This window comes from Neolamprologus brichardi, chromosome 13 (assembly GCF_056152115.1).
Source record: "Neolamprologus brichardi isolate AB-2024 chromosome 13, ASM5615211v1, whole genome shotgun sequence".
Classification (NCBI taxonomy): Eukaryota; Metazoa; Chordata; class Actinopteri; order Cichliformes; family Cichlidae; genus Neolamprologus; species Neolamprologus brichardi.
Window position 1 is genome coordinate 24935920 of NC_142116.1, and position 20771 is coordinate 24956690.

The 20771-nt window shown below is 41.7% G+C and overlaps 1 protein-coding gene across 6 annotated transcripts in view; it reads left to right on the forward strand.

The window, feature by feature from the left end:
* Positions 1-36: 36 nt before the first annotated feature.
* The window catches only part of cpeb3 (cytoplasmic polyadenylation element binding protein 3), a 43204-nt gene continuing 22469 nt past the window's right edge, over positions 37-20771 (forward strand). For 2 of the 6 annotated variants that reach the window (XM_006799042.3, XM_006799043.3), the window contains exons 1-3: positions 1475-2739; positions 9479-9632; positions 18543-18599. In XM_006799042.3, coding sequence (XP_006799105.1) covers positions 1666-2739; positions 9479-9632; positions 18543-18599 — 1285 coding nt within the window. In that variant the 5' untranslated portion in view covers positions 1475-1665. Of the gene's footprint in view, positions 149-1376; positions 2740-9478; positions 9633-18542; positions 18600-20771 lie in introns of those variants that run through there. The other 4 variants (XM_006799044.3, XM_006799045.3, XM_006799046.3 and 1 more) reach the window with 3 other exon arrangements.

The window sequence follows — 20771 nt, forward strand, 5'->3', positions numbered from 1 at the left end:
CCAGCGTCCATGCGCCGCAGTCAATCAGCTGTTCAAGCAACTGCTGACTACCTCGGCACAAGGGTAGCTCGTTTGTCATATCTAAACCCAGACGAGGCAAACAAGAAATATCTTTATTTACAGAGTCCCCAAAAGGTGAACGATAAAGGTAAATTCAAACTTCATGTTAGGCAAAGAGAAAACCAGACTGTGTGTGCATGCTGTTTTGTCGTTTTTGTGGAGGGAGGGGGAGCATGTGGATTATACAGAGGGATTTCAAGACAAGACAGCTTGATGAAATGTATATCGGGTGCCTCGATCAGCGCGATAAACAGGCAGCTGAAGGGTCAGGTTTTGCCTTGTGTGTGTGGTAAAGAGCCGGTGAGGTGAGCCACTGTACAGCCTGCTGATTGTGCTTCTTTGATGACCTTGGAATCGGGAGATCCTGGAGGAGAAAACACGGATTAACTGGTGGGGTGGGTGAGAGTGTATCTGTAACGAATGCTGTTGCGATTAAACATGAAATTCTTACTTGTGTTGCTGTCATTATAGCACTGAAATGATCTGTTATGTCAGTCTAGAGACTACTATTGACAGGCCTGTGTGTAGGTTGTATGTTAGCTCTCTGGAGACAGTTTCCGATCAACAGACCAGATGAGTCTGACAATGATTTGACACCAAAGTGTCATATCTCATAGTTGTGCCTTTTGCTCCAGCTGGCAGAATATATACTCAGCTGCTTAATTTCGTTTCCCTGATCAGAGTATCTTGCTGTGTTTGACATTTCTGCTTGCCCTGCCTGCTCATTGTTGAGATTACCAGGCGTGTTTGGCACTTAATGTAATTCTAAATGTAAATTTGCTGACGGGATAATAGTGCAGGTCGTGTATGTTAATTGGGCTTTTCCAAGGCGTTGTCTCCAAATGCAAAGAGGGGATAATTTTGCATGAAAGGTAAAGCCTCTTACTTTAGACAGAGTAGACTTTCAGTTAAATTCCAGCCCTAGTTTAAAAGTTATTGACTGCAAATGCAAGGTACATATTGTACTATGTAAATGCCAACCCGTGGCTGTGTCAATGCGGACCTCGGGCAGAGTCTCTCTTTGCGCTCTATTAAATCCCTTCTAGGAGTCTAAAGCAGAAGCTATTATTTTCTTTATGATCGTATTTGCTCAGTAAACTTCGTCGTCTTTATTAAATGATTGTATATCCACTTTGTTTTTTTTATTCTAGAGACATTGTATTTTTTATGACAACCGATTCAATTGGTTCAGGTGCGTCACCTAATTTCTGATGCGTAAAAAAGACCGTGTGCGCCTTTTTGGGTGTTATTTAAAAATAAATTAAAAATAAAAACCCTCTGTGGTCGTGTGTGTGTGTAGGTCAAGGTAGAAGTGGCTTTAACCTTGTTGAAGGACAGCTGTATTTACTGACGTATGTAAATGAATATAGGGGAGGTCCTTGGGCAAAAACACGCACACAGGCACACACACTGAATCAGTTTCACGTTGCAGCTCCGGAGTTCCTGTGTGGAAGGGAAAAACGAGACGTGGCGAAATCTGGTGAATATCTGCTGCCATACTATGCTCCGTGTATAATTTGCGGGATTTCTGAATCATTCTGGTCTTGGGAAGTGGGGCTTTTTCCTCGTCCTCGTCTTCTTCTCCTTCTTCTTCTTTTCGTCTAAATGGGTGATCACGCATTCGCTTTGCAGCTGGCTGGTCCCTCTAACATCATATCCTTCTCGGAGTTGTCCCAGTTCATCAGATTCTACAGAAGCCCGGCAAGCCCGGTGCATGAGCTCCTGAGTTACAACAATAATAATAATAACTCCTCGTATCTTTTCCCCCCTGTTGCAGCTCAGCAAACCATGCAGGATGATTTACTGATGGACAAAAACAAAGCCCAGCCTCACCATCAGCAAGATCCGACACAAGCAGACCCTCCTCCCTCCACCCCGACCCCGTCATCGGAGCCCGCTTCTTCTTCATCCGAGTCGGAGAGTCCGTCGACCGGGAACAACCAAGCGGCTTCAGCGCTGAGCAGCAGCAGCAAGGACAAAGCGCCGATGGAGTCGCCGATCCTACCCGGCTTGAGCTTCCACCACCAGCCGCAGGAGACCGGCGGCCCCCTTTCCTCCCCTCCGTCATCGTTTGGGAGCACTTGGTCCACTGGAACCACAAATGCCGTGGACGATAGCTTTTTCCAGGGAATACCCTCCGTGAACGGGACGATGCTTTTCCAGAACTTCCCCCACCACGTCAACCCGGTATTCGGGGGTAATTTCTCTCCGCAGATCGGTCTGGCTCCCCAGTCGCAACAGCATCAGCAGCAAGCCCAGCAGCAGCAGCCCCAGCAGAGGAGATCCCCCGTCAGCCCCAACCAAGGGCCGTTCCCACAGAGAAACGCTTATCAGACCATCATGAATAACAGCAAGGGGACCTCGTCGTCGTCTTCTCCTTCGTCGTCCGCTTGGAATAATCACCAAAACGCGGCGTGGAGCACAGCCTCGAACCCCTGGAGCGGGCTGCAGCCGGGCAGGGACCCACGCAGAGCGGTGGGTGTCGGGGTAGGGGTCGGGGTTGGAGTCGGCGTCGGAGTGCCGTCACCCCTGAACCCAATCTCCCCAATGAAAAAGCCCTATAGCAGCAATGTTATAGCACCCCCAAAATTCCCACGACCCGGTCCACTCGGCCCCAAACCCTGGATGGAGGACGGCGCATTCAGGACTGACAACAGCAACAGCATACTGCCTTTCCAGGTAAACACTTCCCCTGGTGTAAGAGAAGGCCCGGTATAGGCCCAGGCTTTATGTTTCAGTCTGATTGCTCTCCCTGGCACTATAAGTGCCATGTGAGGGTCTATTTATATATATAAATATATGTCTATCTAAATAAGCCACCAGTGCCTGAGATAGAACTACAGAAAAGTTAGATCACCCTGAGCTCAGCAGCACCACTAAGTCCTTACATGTCTATTTATGAGCGTTCGGTGAATGTTTTTAGTTATTCAAATTACTTCCCCACATCCATCATAAACGTGGTCAAATGTCTGTGGGTTTTGTTGTTGTTGTTGGTTTAAAAAAAACTGACTCCCATATCAATTTCAACGTTTACGTTAAATGTGGACAGTTTCTAAGCAGCGACTTAATGCGGTTTACTTGAAAGTCGGGTTTTGCCGGTAGCTGTCAGCGTTATGTGGCTTGTATGTGCCGGGAGATTGTGTTTGTTTAGGTCGATTCACAGTCAGATACAACAGTGACCTTTAAGTATTAATCACGGATTATTTTTGCAGTCGAAAAGAAACATGCCAAATCAGTGCTAGAAATAGACACGATTCATTGGACTTAATAGTTATTTTTCCTGCGCCAGCTCACGCTCAGTGGGGTTTAAAGGACACACGATGCATTCAAGTGCCCCTTGTTACCCTTTATATTCGCATATTTACGGCAGCGCTATAGACTTTCAGTGCGGCGGGGTCGTGTCCGCTTGATCACTGAATAAGTGACATGTTGTGTTTAAGTCAGTAAATAATATGTCGTAACTAATGCTGGCAACTGAAGGCTGCATTATGTTTGAGAAAATATGTATCAGTACCGTCTTCGTTATCATGTAAGCTTCGTCATTATTGCAAACATTTTTCACAGTACTTGAAGGTAACATACAAGGATTTGATTGGCCTGTGATGGAAAAGTAGGCGGTATGAAAATGACTCACAGGTCCAACCCGGAAGATAGCAAGAGTGTTATTCAGGGTCAAAAAATCCGCACGGGCGGGGTAAACAAATTAATTAGTTCTTATGTTAAGACAGAAAACTGTCTGTAATTGTTATTTTAAAAAGTCCAAATACAACGTACTACTACTACTCGAGGCTGTAGATTAATACCACCAGCATCAGCCACAGTAACGGTAACAGATAAACGGGTAAAGGTATCAGGGGCATAAACACCCACATAAAGACTGTATATCTGGCTTTAAAGTGAAATGTTCCGCACTGGCATGTTAGCAGTGTTATTTCCCGTCGCTTGGCCCATACTTAAGATTGTATGTGTGAAAACTAGAGAGCAGGGTCTCTTTGAGCCGGCCTTCATTAACTTGTCTGTTGGAAGAAGAGACATCGCCAGTCCAAATACTGCATTACCTTCTCAAATGGGTAATCGCGTGTCTGCCTTGTTTGTTCTTTTCCAAATAAGCCAACTTAAAATGTGATCAGATATTGTCTGTAAGGACCCTACAGCTCCCAGGCCTCTGGTAGAGGACCCGAGCTTGAAGGACCCAAGCTCAATTTCTGTATATATATTACATTGTTTTGGCTTAAGCTGCATCAATATAACTGTAACTAGACTCACTGTGCATATTTCCCAGTCATCCAATTTCTATATTACGCTTCTACGACTCACATCTTTCATAAAATGTGGGATATTTGGAGATTCCCACAGACCGTACACAAGAGTTAGCTTAATAGGAGGTCTATACATCCTCAATCACGTAACCCATTTGTACTGAAGCTGTTTAAAATAAACAAAAACCCCTACCTGGTTAGGTTTAACATAAGATCATGGTTTGGATAGGAGACAGTTTCAGTAATGTTAACCATGTATTATAAAACCTGCAAACTTGTGTATGTAAATACCAGAGCAATTAATACAGTGTGACAACTATGCCGGAGTTTGCACACTTGTATAAATTGTGTGTCTGGTAATGATGCAGATGGTGCACGCTAAGGAGTCGTGAAACATTAATTCATTACACCCTAGTTTTTAAATCCAGGCAAGGATATTAAACACGAGAAAAGACAGATAAACTCCGGAAACAACCGGTACTACAGCCCGGCCTGTGATCAAATAAATGATACGCCTAATTATGAGCAGCAAACATTTATTTGGCCTCTGTTATAAGGTTACAAAAGATTTGAAATTTTACCCAATTTGCAACTTGGCAATAAGCTGAATGACACAAAGTTGTGAGTCATGCGTATTTGCACATTATGACCGCTTATTTCAGATAAGTAGCCGCAGATGCATGTGACCTGAGTGGTACATGCAGATGAACAGAGAGGACAGATGAAATGTGACTCGACACAGGGTGAAATTCCAGCCCGCTTGAAATGTATAGGCCTTTCAGGAGATAGTGATTGTGTTTGTCAGTCCGACTCTTTAGGCTTTTTTACTCGGTTCCCTTGACCCGAGAGCCTCTGCCCGAGCTCTCTTGACTTGGCTGGATTACAGCTGGAGTTATCACCAGGAGACAAGGTCAGGGGGGCACATGTCACACTGTATGGAGTGGTCTGTTTACTGAAGTAAAACTCAGGCAGACTGCAGAGATGAAGTACAGCAGCCTTGTGCTTTCATGTGGTGCCAGATGAATAATTAGGGTAGTGACTTATATACAGTCAGCTGATTCTAGTTCGTTTTTTGTTATATTATGTATTGTGATATCTGGTCACCATGATATTGCTGTTATGATCAAGGTTTCTCTTCAGGAAACAAAACAAAATTTTTTTACAACTCACAGCTCCTGTGGCAGTGACTTTTATTGCACCAGTAATGTTGTTGTTTTTAAGCTATTTTGAGACATTTCTTAGTCAGACAGGCTCATTGCTCTTTCGTGTGTTTTGTTCACACTTAGCTGTTTGGCAATAACGCCATAATTGGAGAGGAGTTATCACCAGGATGCAAGGTCAGAATGCCACATGTCGACTGGCCTGTTTACTGAAGTGAAACTCAGGGAAATTGCTGCATGAGCAGCAGGCAGGGTACACACCCTGTGGTAACCACGCGGACAGCTGGTGACAGGTGTGCTCGCTGTCATAGTTTAGATCTCCCTCGGTATTACTCACATGCTCCCGGTGAAGCGCAGGCTGAAGGTTCAGTCACGTGTGCGCCTGACACTGGCTGCTGCTCGGAAGGTAGAAGAATGTGTGGAATTCACTTTAATATGTCAGTGTGAACCCTGACACACACATTCACATGATCTTCCAGGGCGATACCCTGGCCTTCTGTGATTGTAATCACATACAGATTCAGAAGGGTGTTAGTAGACAGGCGGACAGGTGGAATCTTGTATTCAAATGCATCTAAAAAGGTATAGCTGGCATGGAGTTTTCCTTTTTTTTCCCCATGGCAGCTTGAGCCAGATAAAAGGTTCATGCCGTTTGTTAACTGACGACTCCAAGGCCTCCACCCTAGGAACTTTCCTTCCGGGATTAAGAACCTTTAAAGCAACTTTGTGCTTCGACCAAAAGGACTAGGGTCTAAATGTCTGGGGGAAATCAAAGTATCTTCTCAAAACGTCATTCTTTTGAGTAATCAAACATTTTGATAGATCGGTATTTGCTTGATTTTATTTTATTCTGTCTTAAATTCAACAATCGAATCAAAAGAATTGTAGAACAAACCGCAGAACAGATTAATTTATGATGGGGTATAGGTGTGCGCACACATGGCATGTAAAAACAAGTGTTCCTTTTTCATATGCCAGACAGACTTGTGAAAGAATGGCTCATCCTAAAAGACTCATCGAATTTTGAGCAGCATGGTGTAATAGGATGCCATGACTGCAACAAGTCAGTTCTTGATATTTCTTCCCTGCTTGACATTCTGTGATCGTCTGTAAGTGGTGTTATTGTAAAGTGGAAGCATTTAGGAACCACAGCAGCTCAGCCACGAAGAGTCTGACCACGTAAAGTTACAGAGTGGGGTCACCGAGTGCTGCGGCGCACAGTGCATTAAAGTCGCCAACGCTCTGCTGACTCAATAACTGCAGAGCTCCAAACCACCCCTGTCATTAACATCAGCGCAAAAACTGCACTGGGAGCTTCATGGTATTGGTTTCCACAGCCAAGCAGCTCCTACAGGTGTAATGTGTACACTTCACTTTAGTTTTGTCTATTATAGTGCGTGTGTGTGTATACTTGTATACAGTATACTGACAGTGTACTAAGTATATATACACAGTAAAGTTTTGCTGAAAAGGGGAAATCTTTGAGTCATTGTTTAACTTTCCAGTAGTGTATTGCATAAACTAGAAGGCTGCTTATCATGATGACATCATGACTCAGCAGACCCACTTGCATAAATGTGATGCTACTCTGCTGCATGTGCTGCAGACATTTAGTTCATGAATTTATTATGCCTATGTAAAATATGTTGCTCAGTGGAAAGCACATATTGAATTTAATCATTCTTAATTCACTATTAGGAAGGTTCATTATAATGCTGTTTAAGAGAAACAGGAGCCTGTAATTTAATCATAACGATTATGCTCTCTTGTTACCTTTGGGACTTTTCTCATCGATCGCTTTTTTGCGCTATAGAGAAGACGTTGTGAAGGTCACAATAATGCATAACTTATAAAAAATATATTAATGATAAGTCTGCCAGCCCTCTACCTTATGAGCACCCTTCATTTATTACAAACAGATAGTCATGCTTGGCTTTTTTCTTATCTTGATCTCCCCGATAAATGCTCTTATGTCTTATGTGTGGATCACAAGGAAAGATGAGCCGCAGCATAGTCAAGCTAGATGAAGTCGGCCCTGCATTCCACGCTCTGGGAACTCGCATAAAGAGTTCAAGAATGAGCTCTGTCTGCGATTTATAGTGCATAATATCTCACTGTTGCGAGTTCTCCGACCTGTTACCCATCACCGCGTCCATCCATATGTGTCAGAAAGGAGGGGTGGGAGAGGAAACTAAAAGCTCAGCGTTTTAAGTGTTTACGGTTTGTACCAAGTGGGCAGATTTTTATCTGTGTGGCGCTGTCAGGTCCAGAGTGAGGGGAATAACACTTTTGAATGCTCAGCCGAATGGGCAACAATAGCTGTGGTGTGCAAACAATGTAGGCCCAGCTCAGGCAGCGGACACAGGACACAGCTGCCAAGGCCGCGCCACTCTAGCTCCGGTTGGGCGCTTTCAGGCCTTACCTTTGGCACACATGTTGTTCTCATGAATTCATTCACACCTAACAGGAATACATGCACTTCATCAGCAGGGAGCTGTTTAACCTTGAGGTGTCTGATATAGTACTAAACTGACTGTTTGGGATGTAGTAGAACGACCTGCCTTACAAGATCTGAAAGTTCGAGAGGTTTCGTGAACAGTCAGGCAGAAATGCATACCAAAAGACACACGAACAAAAGTTCTCAGTACCTCATGACAGCTGCAGCATCTAACTTTAATTATTGAGGGAAGTTTCAAAACCAGTTTTCTCAAGTGAAGCTGAGTTCCTGTCTGATTGACTTGACAAGAAGGAACAGCTTTTATAACCTTTACATAATAATCTGGGGTTCAGTTTTAGACTTCTTTAAGTCCTTGTATGCTTGATTTATTATTTAGATTTATTGGCTTTATTAGCTTTATAAACAGAGAAACAACTTCACAGTTCTTCAGTATATGGTATCCAAAAAAGTTTCACTCTAGTATGAAAGTGAAAGGTTGAAAGTTGGATCTTATCCCAGCACCAGGTCTTAATCTGTTCACGAATGATCCTGTTTGTTGAATCAAGAGCTGAGGCAAGCGTTGACTGATTTCCTAATTGGTTGTGAAAGTGAAAAAGAATAGAAGATGTGCATGTGTCACCTTGTGCAAACAAGCAATATACAATTAAAATGAAGGAACATCTCAACAACACGATAGTGACATTTTATTTTTCTACACTGGAAACCATAGGCTGAAAACAGTAAATATGAAATACTAAAATGCTTTCAGGATAGCCCAGCAACTGACTCATAGATCATTGCTTAGTATCACCTGTTTACTGGCATCTCCAGGGCCTACATCACCTACTTAAGATCAAGTCCAGATCCCTTATTTCCATTAAGGACTGAGTCCTGTGACTCAGAAGACACGCTGCATTTGAATGGGGAAAGCAAGAATGTTCTTTCTTTTTAACACACAAAAAAGGGAGTTGCCAACAGATGCAAGTCGTTGCTAGCGATCTGCCCTTGAGCAGGGTACCTAACCAGAAATTCAACAGCTCAACATGCCAGTTAAAGTTTGCCACGTTTTCAAGAAAGTAAAGCAGATCACGACTGGAATGCAGGGCTGTTCCCACAATGATGACGAGGCAGAAATAGAAACCTATCGTCCCTCTTCAGTGTGTGTGTGTGTGTGTGTGTGTGTGTGTATATATATATATATATATATATATATATATATATATATATATATATATATATATATATATATATATATATATATATATATATTTTAATAAGAATTATTTTTATTTCAAGTTTTATTCTAAATAACTATCTGCAAGATCTAAAGCTTCTCTACATTTTAAAAATTGTCACCTCAAATCATAGTTTTTTGTTTTGTTCTTTTTTTTCAGGTTTATAATTTTACTGTCTTATCATTTTCAAATGTGTGTTAAACAGGTAGTACAGTACAGGTTCTGCTGCCATTGTAGCATTACAGGATACTTTCCCATCTTTGTTTTATGTGCGATCTACTGTGATGACTCTAAAGCGAACGCTCTTCCTGTTTTGCTGTGTTGCAGGACCGGAATCGGCCCTTTGATGCTTTTAGCTTGCACTCTTTGGAGAATTCCTTAATGGATATGATAAGGACTGACCATGACAAAGGTAAACCACACCCTGCCGGTGGCCCACCAATGACTATCGCTGATATTATATGGAGGAATCATTTTGCAGGTTAGGAATATTCATACGTCCATGCTTGCAGTTTTTAGGTTGCTTAAATTTTTTTTTTTTAATTTTAATTTTTGCGCTTGGGCATATGTCATCTCTGGATACATCTGTTTTTCATTTGCTCTATTTGCCGATCTCTTAACCAATCCAGTATGAATCATTACACTCTGTTTAAAATTAAAGTGAATCTGAATCATTATGAACCTTACCTGCAAAACCTCACATATGTTTTGTGTGTCTGTGTCTGTGTGTGCACTCTAAACCAGAGGTGAACCTAGTGGTCCTTTGTACAAATGTTTTGTTGTTTTCTTTTACTTCCTCTTTTTGTCTTTGTTGCCTCCTGTACATGGTGATAACAATCAATGGATAAAGAGATAATGTCACAAGACTCGTATTTTGTTGGGTAAACGTGTTGCGCAATTGAGTGTATTTGTGGTTAATGTTTTATTTGCCTGTAATTTTGGACTTAGATGTGTCATAGATGAAATAGAGACATAGCATATCAGTCGATTTGAAACACAACACATAGATGAATTCAGACTAACATGTATTTTTAAAAAAAAAATGCAATTGCATTTCTCAAAAGTGTTGTCAGATTGTAAAATCAAGGTTAAAAATTCCTCTTTGTAGAATTCTTGGGCCGTGTGGTGTATGTCAGGTCTTCTGAGTCAATATTTTTGTAGCACCAGTCACGTGTCAATTGTAAAAACTCCTGTTTCCCAGATGGGGCCCTGTCAGGTTGGGTGTAGGTTTTTTATACCCTCTCTGTCCTCCTATCTTAACAATGGAAAGGTTGGTGGGAGGGGTACATAATGAGCGGAGAATGTCATTTTCCCATGCATAAAGTCTGTTTTCCTAATCTTGTGCTGAGCGAGCATTGTTGCGCGCTCATCACATCCCCGGCTTAACTTTACTGGAAAGGTGTCGTAATGTCCTGCAGGGCTTCTCTTGGGATTGTTTGTGAAAGCACAACGGACACGTTGGAGATATGAGCAAAGTAGGGCGGGTGGATCGTGAAAATGGGTGTGTGTGTTTCTGATTCTCCCCTGGCTTGTTTACCCCTCACTTTGTCATGTAGACAGTACGGGGCTGTAGTAAACTGCGGTGCCAACCACAGAGCAGCTCCACCCTGCTAGCGTACCTTCTCACTGTTTGAAAAGGGCCCTGTGCCCCGGCCCTGTCTGCTGAATAATCTGTTGCTGGTGCTTTTTTTTTTTTTTCTGGCTCAGAAGGTATTTTAACTCTAATTATCTGACCCGTCCTAGATTGAAATCTTCCTGACAATGTTGAATTAGTATTGAAGTAACACTAATACAACCACATTATGTAAAGAAACCTTTTTGCAATATAATGTGTTGATAATTCAGGGCCATTTAGTTGTGTAAATCTTTCAGTTGTGTCATTTTCAAAAGTAATTCATTAAGAAATTCTGCGTCTGTGGTCATGTGCAGCATTTGTTGCAAGCAGAAGTGTAAGGGCCAGAGGGAACAGGGTAAGAGGCAGGATTTCCCAAATGGGTTGACGAGCAAAATTCCAGTAATTGAAGAAATGTTGCAAAAATGTAACTTTGGCTCATAAATTTTGAAAGCACCACTTGGTACTTGCTCCAAATATGGGGTCATGTTCAGGTCAGCGTGACAAGTTGACAGATTGCAGTTTTGTTTTTCCACCGTTTAAAAACCTCATGTTAGCTGATTTTCTGTTTTTGTTCTGTTTTTTGTTTGGTTTTGACTGGTTGGTTGCAAGCAAATGTATCTAGCCCAGAAATATCATTTTTAGTTAACAATGAAGTTGTAACGAAATTTTCTAAATTTTGCTACAAATTTAAGGTTTTGCATATCTTTTCTGGACACCAGCCAACAAAGATGTACTCATGTGAGACATTAGCTAGTTGTTAACTTCCCGGCTCACTTGTTAAAATCTGCATGTAATACTTTCTGTTTGGTTAGCTTGCAGAGTTTGGCTAATCTTACCAGTGTTAGCAGCAATAGCCTTGGTTTATTTCGTGTCGGCACAAAATATGTTTACACAGTTGCTTGGTTATATTCCAATTTATTCTGACAAAGCTAACCTACACAATGTTTGTGCAATGTTTCATTCGGATTGGCCTACCTGCTAAGGAGGAAATGGGGAAAAACATTTAACAGACTACTCTTCTGTCACTGACTATTAAGGGCAGCAACATTTAAACATGTAGTAGACTAGTCCCGCAGATCCTTATTGGCAAGTGGGCAAAATGTGGGCTGCCTTTCATGGCTGAAACCATACTGAATATTTTAAATAGCAAACTTCTTTGTTTTCTGCTGAGTGCAATATGTGATCAAGAATAACGTTGAGAAAATACCCCATCTTGACATTACCAGAAATTAAAAGCAGCTTATGCCTTGATTAAGGCTACCTAGAAAATTAGCCATGTAGGTAGAAGATCCTAACCCTGACTGTTCAAATCTGATTGGTTGATAATTTTTGAGTGGAGAAAGCAATTTTCAGTAAGCACAATGCTAGACCTAAATGTGTGAAATACAGCAAAGAACATGAATAAAAGTTGTCTGCGTTTCTGGTTGGTCCACTTTTTTTTTTTTTTAAACTTGCCCCATGTAATTATATATAACTTTCTAAATTTGTGAAAATTTGTGTGTGTTTGTGCACATAAGTTTTATTAGTCTGTGGATTAAGATCATCTTTCACATTTGGGTAGTGCCAGGCTAGCATGAATGGCAATAGGAACAGGAGGTTTTGTTCCAGAGGCACTGAGGCCTGACCTGTCGAACCTGATCAAACTTTCTGACACTCAGAACGAGAGTATCTCTGAAAAACTAGAAAAAAATATCCACGATAACATTGTCATTCCTTAGGAATCCACATATCTGATCAGTAAATCTTAACTGAATGTACACTTATTGTTGTTTCACAGGCAAGTTACTGCTGTAGCGACTCCAACATCTTACTTTAGGGAGACTCTTCACCAGCTGAAAGCCACCAGTCAAAACAAATTAACCCAGTAGGCTCAGTTTTGCATTCCCAACCGAATGGGTACCGCCCACATCAATCCCATCAAAGACATTTCTCACATAGTTCTCATTGTGCCTGGAATAGTTGTTTTTCCTTGAGTGTTTTATGAGTCCCTGCGCCTTCTTTTCTTTCTTAAGAAGAAAAAGTACTCAGTATTGTGATGTGTGTATCAGTGAGGTGTGTGGTGACCTCATCCACACACCCTTTAAAGACAGGGGTGGGACAACTTATTTTATTTCTTCTGAGCTCTTGTTTTGAGAAGTTTCTGCTTCAAAGACACACTCCATTATAGTCAATGTTTTAAACTTTCTAAAAGCTCTTTACTCCTGGTTGAGGGGAGCAGGGCCACAGGGACATCTGAACAAACGAACCCTTTTTGCAGACAGACACACACACGCGCACACACACACACACACACACACACACACACACACAGGTCAGTTGAGCTCATGTGTGGAGGACTAAAGACTCACACAAACACACACATGTGCTGGAAAAACACCACCACTCTGACAACAACCACTACCTCTGCTGCCAGTGGTAGCATTTGATGCACACATGCACACACACGTGCATGCACACACAAAGGAAACACACTTTCAAATTCTTGCTGACATGTAAATCAGCTCTGGCATTCCATGCAAAGCACTCTCACCTCATATACTCTTCTGTTGAGCTGTCACGTATTCCTGTCTATGGATCAGACAGCTCAAGAGGTGTGATGGTGTGACTGCAGCCACTCCTTATAAACACACACAGACACACACTTCTAGATGTTGTCACTAATGAGTTGAGACACTCGAAAGTCCTTATAACCCTCGTGGAAGCCCTGTATAGATCTCACTCCACCCACAATGTGTCTCTCCTAATGCACACGCACACACATTGCCTCAGCTGGTCTGAATCACACGATCTTGCATCAGTTACAATTTGCATCAGTTTCAGTGTGTGTGAGCAGCCTTTAGAAGACTGGAAGTAGATTATTTTCATAACGAGGTACTATTTCAGTTGTGTATTTAAAGGGTTGGTTCAGCATTTGCTAAATGTGTTGGCTTTATTCACCTCTGTGACTTCAATAAGAAGATAGGCTCTGCTATCGAAACAGCTGCTGTAGTTTGCTCTAGTTTAGCATTAGGGTTACAAATTTATCACCTTGTGACGGGAAAAACTCTGTTCAGAATCCCAAATTTGTGGTGTTTCTGTAGGTTTGAAGAGTTTTTGAACAATAAACAGGATGAAAACATAAAACCGTGCTTTCTGATTTCTCAAAAACAACCCTCAAAAAAGCCCCAGACCTCTACCCTGGTACAAAAAACTGAAGAGGGCCATCTCTGAAAGGTCAGTTTCTGAGGTTTGTTGAGTTGTTTTGATTTAATAAATGCTAGCGAACATAACGTAGATGTATCTTTAGGTGCTTGAAGTTAGACTAAACCGCGTTCAAAGGAAAGATCCCTAAGGGGGCATGCATTACAAGCAAACACAGACAGTGACTGTGGGGTGGGTGGGGGTAAAAGTATTACATTGTAGGTTTAGCATTATTTCCACAGAGTTTAAGATAAGCTAGCTCTGGGATTATGCTACATTACAGCTACGATTTTGCCAATAACTACAAGGTCCTGGGTGAATGTGATTTCACTGCTTAAGGTTAACTCTGATGCCCCTAATAGTTTGATTTTCTTCATCCTCGGAAGGCTAATGCTATCGATACCACAATTCATTTAAAAAAATTGCTTTTGCATTGTTGTAGACATTTAAAGTATCGTGTCTAAGCCCAGTCTTGCAGTTGCAATAGCTGTAAAGAGCATGGACCATAAGGTTGTTCATGCATACCGATAAAATGTTAAGATTAGTTAGTTTTTGTGTTTATTGTGTTCTTGTTTTGTTTGAACTCTATTGAATAGCCGATACAATGTACGTTCTGGGTCCATTTCGGCACTCTTTGTTGCCATATCCTGAACAGATCCCCGGGTGTAGTTTGGCTTGGAATAGAAGAGGCAGGAGATCAATCACTACCCCAGTAGTTAGTCGCTTACATTAGTTATAGGGAGAGGAGGGTGATCCTGGGCTACATTAGTAAGGTCCAGTCTGTGTCACCATTTTCACCCCTGATGAGTCTGGGCTTTGGAAACGTAAAAACTACCAGCTATATTATCAGGTAATTGTGATTTTGCAGAGAGTGGGAGGTGGGGTTACGTGTTCCTATGTTTGGATGTTCTTAGACTATTTAAATGATCAGCTAATTTGCACATTTGAAATGTTTTCTTGAGCATTTGTCCTAAAGAAAAAACTAGTTTAGACTGCGAGCAGTTTGCCACTGAGGTTTTATAGACAGTTTTGTGTTTTAGTACTGTCTATGTTATGATGGTTGATTGATTATAAACCGGATAGTAAACAATCACTGGAACGATGTTCAGTCAACATCGCTGTGTCAACTTTAACTTCACTGAATCAACGTTGAACCCTAATGCTGGTCCTTCATTATTTTGGCATCATTTCGTTGAAATCTTGACTTAAGACTTAGTCAAGTGGAGAAAGTAATTGAGGGATAGCAAACACTAGTGCTGTTTGACTTTGTGGGCTGTGTAATGGAAAACACAAAGTGGAAACATAATACAAATGAGATGACTAACAATCTAATTGTGCACTTCTTCACTTAACTGAAGAAAAGCAGGAGACCCACCCACCCTTTCTCCTACTTTTCTTGAAAGCCTCTAAAGGTTGAGCCTAAATTTTGGACTTTGTTTTCTATATAAGGGGAAATTTTACTTTGAAGGACCCCAGGAAAGATAAAAGTTTGTTCTTACTTAATATCACACTGGTATGAAACAGTCATGTATGAGAATCTTCCTTTGGTTCGGGTTCGGAGAGGGGTTGAACCAAATGAACCCAAGGTTAAAGGGCTTTGCTTTGTTGGGCAACTGTTTTTCTGACAAGTTTGTTCTGACCCCTTAAACTTTTCAACCCTTCGTAACACACCAGATGATTTCAACTTAAAAGGCACAACCCTGTACTTTAAACAGCCAGTGATGACTCTATAGAGATAAGATGATGTATTTATTGGTTGTGTTAAAGGTTAGATCACACCTTGCTTCCAATAAATTGCACTGTCAGAGTGTTATGTTTTGTTATGGTGGAAAATCCATGACTCCAGCAAGCATGACTGAGCTAATCCTGCCCAGGCAACAAAACAAGCCTGGGCTTGTTTAGTTTATTAAAATCATGGTTTGCCTAGATCTCACAAACTATGAAATGGTGTTGAAAGCTTTAATTCCTCAGACAAGTAGAGCATCACATTTAACTGGATTCTGGAAATCCTCTGTTATTGCTGGAAAGGTATATCATGGTTTTATGGCTATTAATTTTCTGAGACATTAATGACAGTTGGGACCAGTTTTGACTCACTGGGTTTAACCACTAGAAACACGTTCTCACCATTTTCTTTTTGAACATTATGGCGTGATAGTTAAAGGAACTTTGGCCCTGTTGCAATCATCTTGTGGATTGTTAGTGTCAGCTCGAGCTGGTGTGAAGGGGAAGAAGTTGGTTATTCTGACAGAGACACAAAATAACTCTGACTAGGTTTTCTAAGAAAAACATCCACTCCTCTCGGTCTTTTGAGTCATCTATTAAGTCAATGCATTTTTTTTCCTTTTTCCTCCAAAGTGTTTTACTCCCTTTTTAGTACTAGTAATTGTATTTTTTTGGCATTAGTCAGCAAGAAGTGTAGATTTGAAGCACCCTCCTGCTAAGTAAATGTCTTGGCAGCTGGGGGAAAAACATATCGCTTACACACAGTTAAAAATGTGCTATAAGGTAGACGAACGAGCAAAACATTAGCAAAGCAGTTGACATGTGAGACATGTGGTGATGAGCCACGTGGACTCTAGTGAAAACTTGCAGAACAGGATTCTTGTAGTTTCAGCAATGATAGCTGTTACTTTACTGTTAACCAACATTTTCTAGGTTTCTCACCGACTTTAAACACAATGGCTCTGCTTAGGCAGAGATGCCATATACTAAATTGATGCCAACTTGCTTTTTGCTGATCTATCCACAGCCCACTCTTTATCCATTTCTACCTAAGTGGTCGATGTGAGGTAATTTTCCATTTTGCAGATCAGGTCAGGCGAGGAAATTGGAGGTGCTTTTGGAGCCGTGCCTAATGTAGTGGATCTCTCCCGAGCGGCTGGGAGAGAGGGATCGAGAATAGCTCTCTGTGAGGAAATGTCACCAGAACAGCAGTGGCAGCAGCAGCAACTCAGGGGCCCCTCTGGCCCTGCCACTCTTCTCCTAGGGGAAACAGATGGCACATGCCCAGAGTTATTTTAAGGCTTCAGAAGGGTAACTGTACCCCCATGTCACCCAAAATGACTAATCTCGGCAGAAAGGCAAGAGCCCTCAGGACTTGTTGCAACATTTGCCCTCCAATCAGCAACATTTTATTGTTTCTGTATTCTGTGTGTGTGTGTGTGTGTGTGTGTGTGTGTGTGTGTGTGTGTGTGCTCTAGTCTCCAGTATCTAGCGTGTATTTTTTGATCTTCTTGGCAGTATTACTAGGTTACAGGGTACGGCCTGCTAGAAAGTAGAACTGGATCCTCTCAAGCACACATTAGTCAGCGAGACATTTGGGTTTAAACCCTGTAATTTGGTCGAAGAACTAACAAATAGACCACCCACACGTTTACCGATACATGATTCTGTGCAGCTATCCCTTGGGGCTTTTGAACTTGGATGTCAGCCTGACTTGACTGTGGGTAGGGAGATAGAGAACTTAGTGGATGATCAGAGAACTTTGTCAAGAGTTGGAAAACAAAAACACCCCCCACTGTAGGGACACATACTAGTTTTTTTAGTGTTTACCTCTTCATGATCATTGGTTACTGACACTTGAATGTGAATGCACTGGCTTTGTTTGTCTCCAAGCTGCTAATGTCTGCTGGATTCTGGGTCTGAGGAGTGTGGAAATGCACATCTGTGAAGCTACAGGGTGGCCTCCCCCTTATCCTTCCCTCTTCTGCCTCTCTGGTTTTCAACCAGGTCTATCTGCGTCTTCCATTCTTCTTTACGAGCCAGGAAAAGTCCCCCCTCGCTGTCCCCAGTATCTGTCTTTTGTGGGCACATTTTGAAACGTTTAAGAGACTGGCTATGGTGTAAGCAAGTTCACTTAACCTATAGGGACATAGTTGTTCCCTTCAACCCCAGCACTTTGCAAATTGTTGCTGAAGTGACTGAAATAACACTTTGCATAGGTGAACAATAAAGGACCAAAAGGGTATTTGCTTAATATTAATGTGTGAAATGTAAGTTTGTGAATATGTTGCTTTATTTTTCCCTTTTTCTTCAGTTGTTGCTAAAATATAGAGCTGATATTTTTGAGTTTCTGTGGCTGTCACTGTGAATGACATTGGCTGTAAGGCAACAATTTATTATTTAAAATGGGTAGGTTCTTTAGGTAGTGCATTTTGTCGTTTGTTTTTTGTACAAGAAGGACGATAACCAGGAAGTCTTTCATTTAGACACCTTACTTCCAAGAAAGCAAAGATAGATGGGTTCTTGTAACATGCGCACACTGCAACCATAGCGTCTTTGATGAATTCTTAGTCTTGTAGCTGGTTTTGTTTGCTCGAGCATGTGTGCATATGAGATATGTGACAACAAAAGGATGTGTGTCTCAACCTTGTTTTCCCGCATCTGTTGTCTGTGTTTGTCTTTTATGCCATTCTACCAAGTTGTGTAAATGTGTCTGCTGTTTGTGTCATGCTCATCCTGGCTGGCATTTTCCCATTGCACACAGTACAGTGGAAGATCAAAATGAATGTCTGTCGACAGGCTGACTTTTTATCAGCAAATTCCACGTTTTCCCTTCTTTGTAAAAAGCTTGCTTTTTTTTTTCTTTGGCAGGACGTATGGGCCTCAACTTTCATCATCCTGGGGCGGACCACATAATGTCATTGAACAGTAAGTCACATTTTCATTGTAGGGACTGATCATTATTGCTCAAGATAAATGTCACCATTGCTTAAATGTTAAACATATGGCCTCGCCACAGGGGCCACTGACAGTATGAGCTGGGTACACCTGCCCACCCTCTACTAAGCCCTGGATTCCCTGACACCATAAACCTAAGACGAACCTTTTAACACTGTAGGAAGTGCTATTTACTGACCACTCAAAACACATCCAAAAATACCCCGAAAAGGCTAGATTCAGTGTCCCAACAGATGGCAGATGACCCAACAGTGACGGGAGATGAGACAGTGAGGAAAATCAACTCTTTATCTCATATGCAGCTACTTGAATACCACAGAATTTTTCAGCCGAGGTCTTTCCTTCTAAATGGTCTTTGTTTGTCTTTGTTTGATGGGATCTGGGATGAGATTTCCTGGATTATTAAAAATATATTTCTTTATCATTATTTATCATTAGTATCATTTTTTTCCCCATTTTTGGGTACAAACCTCAGTAAAAAAAAATAAAAATACAGGATCTCTCTCATGACTGGTAATCAGAACAAATCCGAGAAGCCTTGGTTTCCTCTCTGGATATTTTCAGTCAGCCTACAGGGTGCAGAAATGGGCAAAGGCAGAAGGAAATTTCTCAGCTAAGCAGTTTTTACTGTCGCATCTTGACAACGCTGATGCTCCTTCCCCATTTTCTCCTTTTCATCATCTCTATCCTCGGAGAACATGCCTCGGATTGATGTTAAACTGTTGTGTCATGGGATAACGCTCAGGCGAGCACAGATCTGTCCATATCTTCCTCGTCTGTCAGAGCTGACTCCGCAGCCTGTGATCGGTGTAGACAGGGAAAGCTTTGGTTTCAACTTTGAGAGTTTCACTCTGTGTTTCTCCTTCATTTCATCCCATTAGCTTTGAGGCTTCAGGTTGTAAAAACCTGCAAGGGTTCTGCTTTCTGCAGATGGCGTTGGAACTTGAAGTGAAAAACAAAAGATGGGAAAGTGATGACTGTAGGTCCTCCTTCCGGATTTATTGGTGTTGTTCACTTGACAGCTTAGCAGAAGTGTCTCTGAGGCTTTTGAAGCAGAGTAGAGAAGGATGCATCAAACTCATCATGCCCAGAGGAAACAAAGAGTTTCCTGTCAAGCATTTGCTCTCTCTCTCACTCAGTACCAAAAAGTTTGAAGTTTGTACGTATTCTTAACCCCTCACTCTTCTTCTTCCTCCTCTCCCTCCTTGGCTGTATTCTCTCTCAGAGAGACATCTGACGGTTTCCCAGCACAACGTTTTTTTCATTTTGCCCCGGTTGCTAGGTGACTTTGTTTCTGCCAAGGCCAGACGGTGAGAGGGCAAAGCTGTAGAGACACTGCCCAGGTTTTTTGGATTGGTGAGCCAGATCTTTTCTTAATGAAAACATAGCGAGGAAGAAGAGGCTCAGAGACAATATATACTCCCTGAGAGGAGCCAGAGGGGCAAGTCGCATAATGGGGCTCTCACAATGCAAAGGCCCATATTGGTTTTTGAGGTCTGCTTTGTGACTGATGAGTTTAGAGGGGCAGGAGGGTGTCCTGCTGTTTGTTGGCATTTGCACCGCATTTTGCCTACTTTGTGCTTTGTGGTTTCAGTTTGGATCACAGCGAGATTGAAAGCTAAATTGTTTGTGGGAACTTTTCAGAGATTAAGTCCTGAAATGATTTTTTTTTCTTGCATTTAAAACTTATGAAGCATATGAAGCATGAAAGTAAATTTTTGGCCTCAGATACAGTATTATATAAAGTCAGTGGCTCTCCTCCCTTTGATCTACTCGGTAGCTTTTTTGTCACTGTGTCTCAGCATCTTTATGTTCAGTATGGCCAGTATGTAAACTACAGACTTGTATGGTGAATGAAAATCAAACACATCAGGTTGTAGACGTAGAAGCAACACTGTTAAGTGGCATTTGTACCAATGACAAATTTTTTTCACGTTTTCAAATGTCTGACAACATATAATAGAAAATGCTACAAATGTCTACAAACTCAACCACAGAACACACGTAAAGACAACGGCTGTTTCATTAAAAGTTCGTTAGTTCCACATTTAATAGGTTTGGTTGATCACATGACCTCTGATCAGTAACAAATTTTAAAATGGTTAGAAATAGGACAGAAGATGCCAATTTTGTTACCGTCTT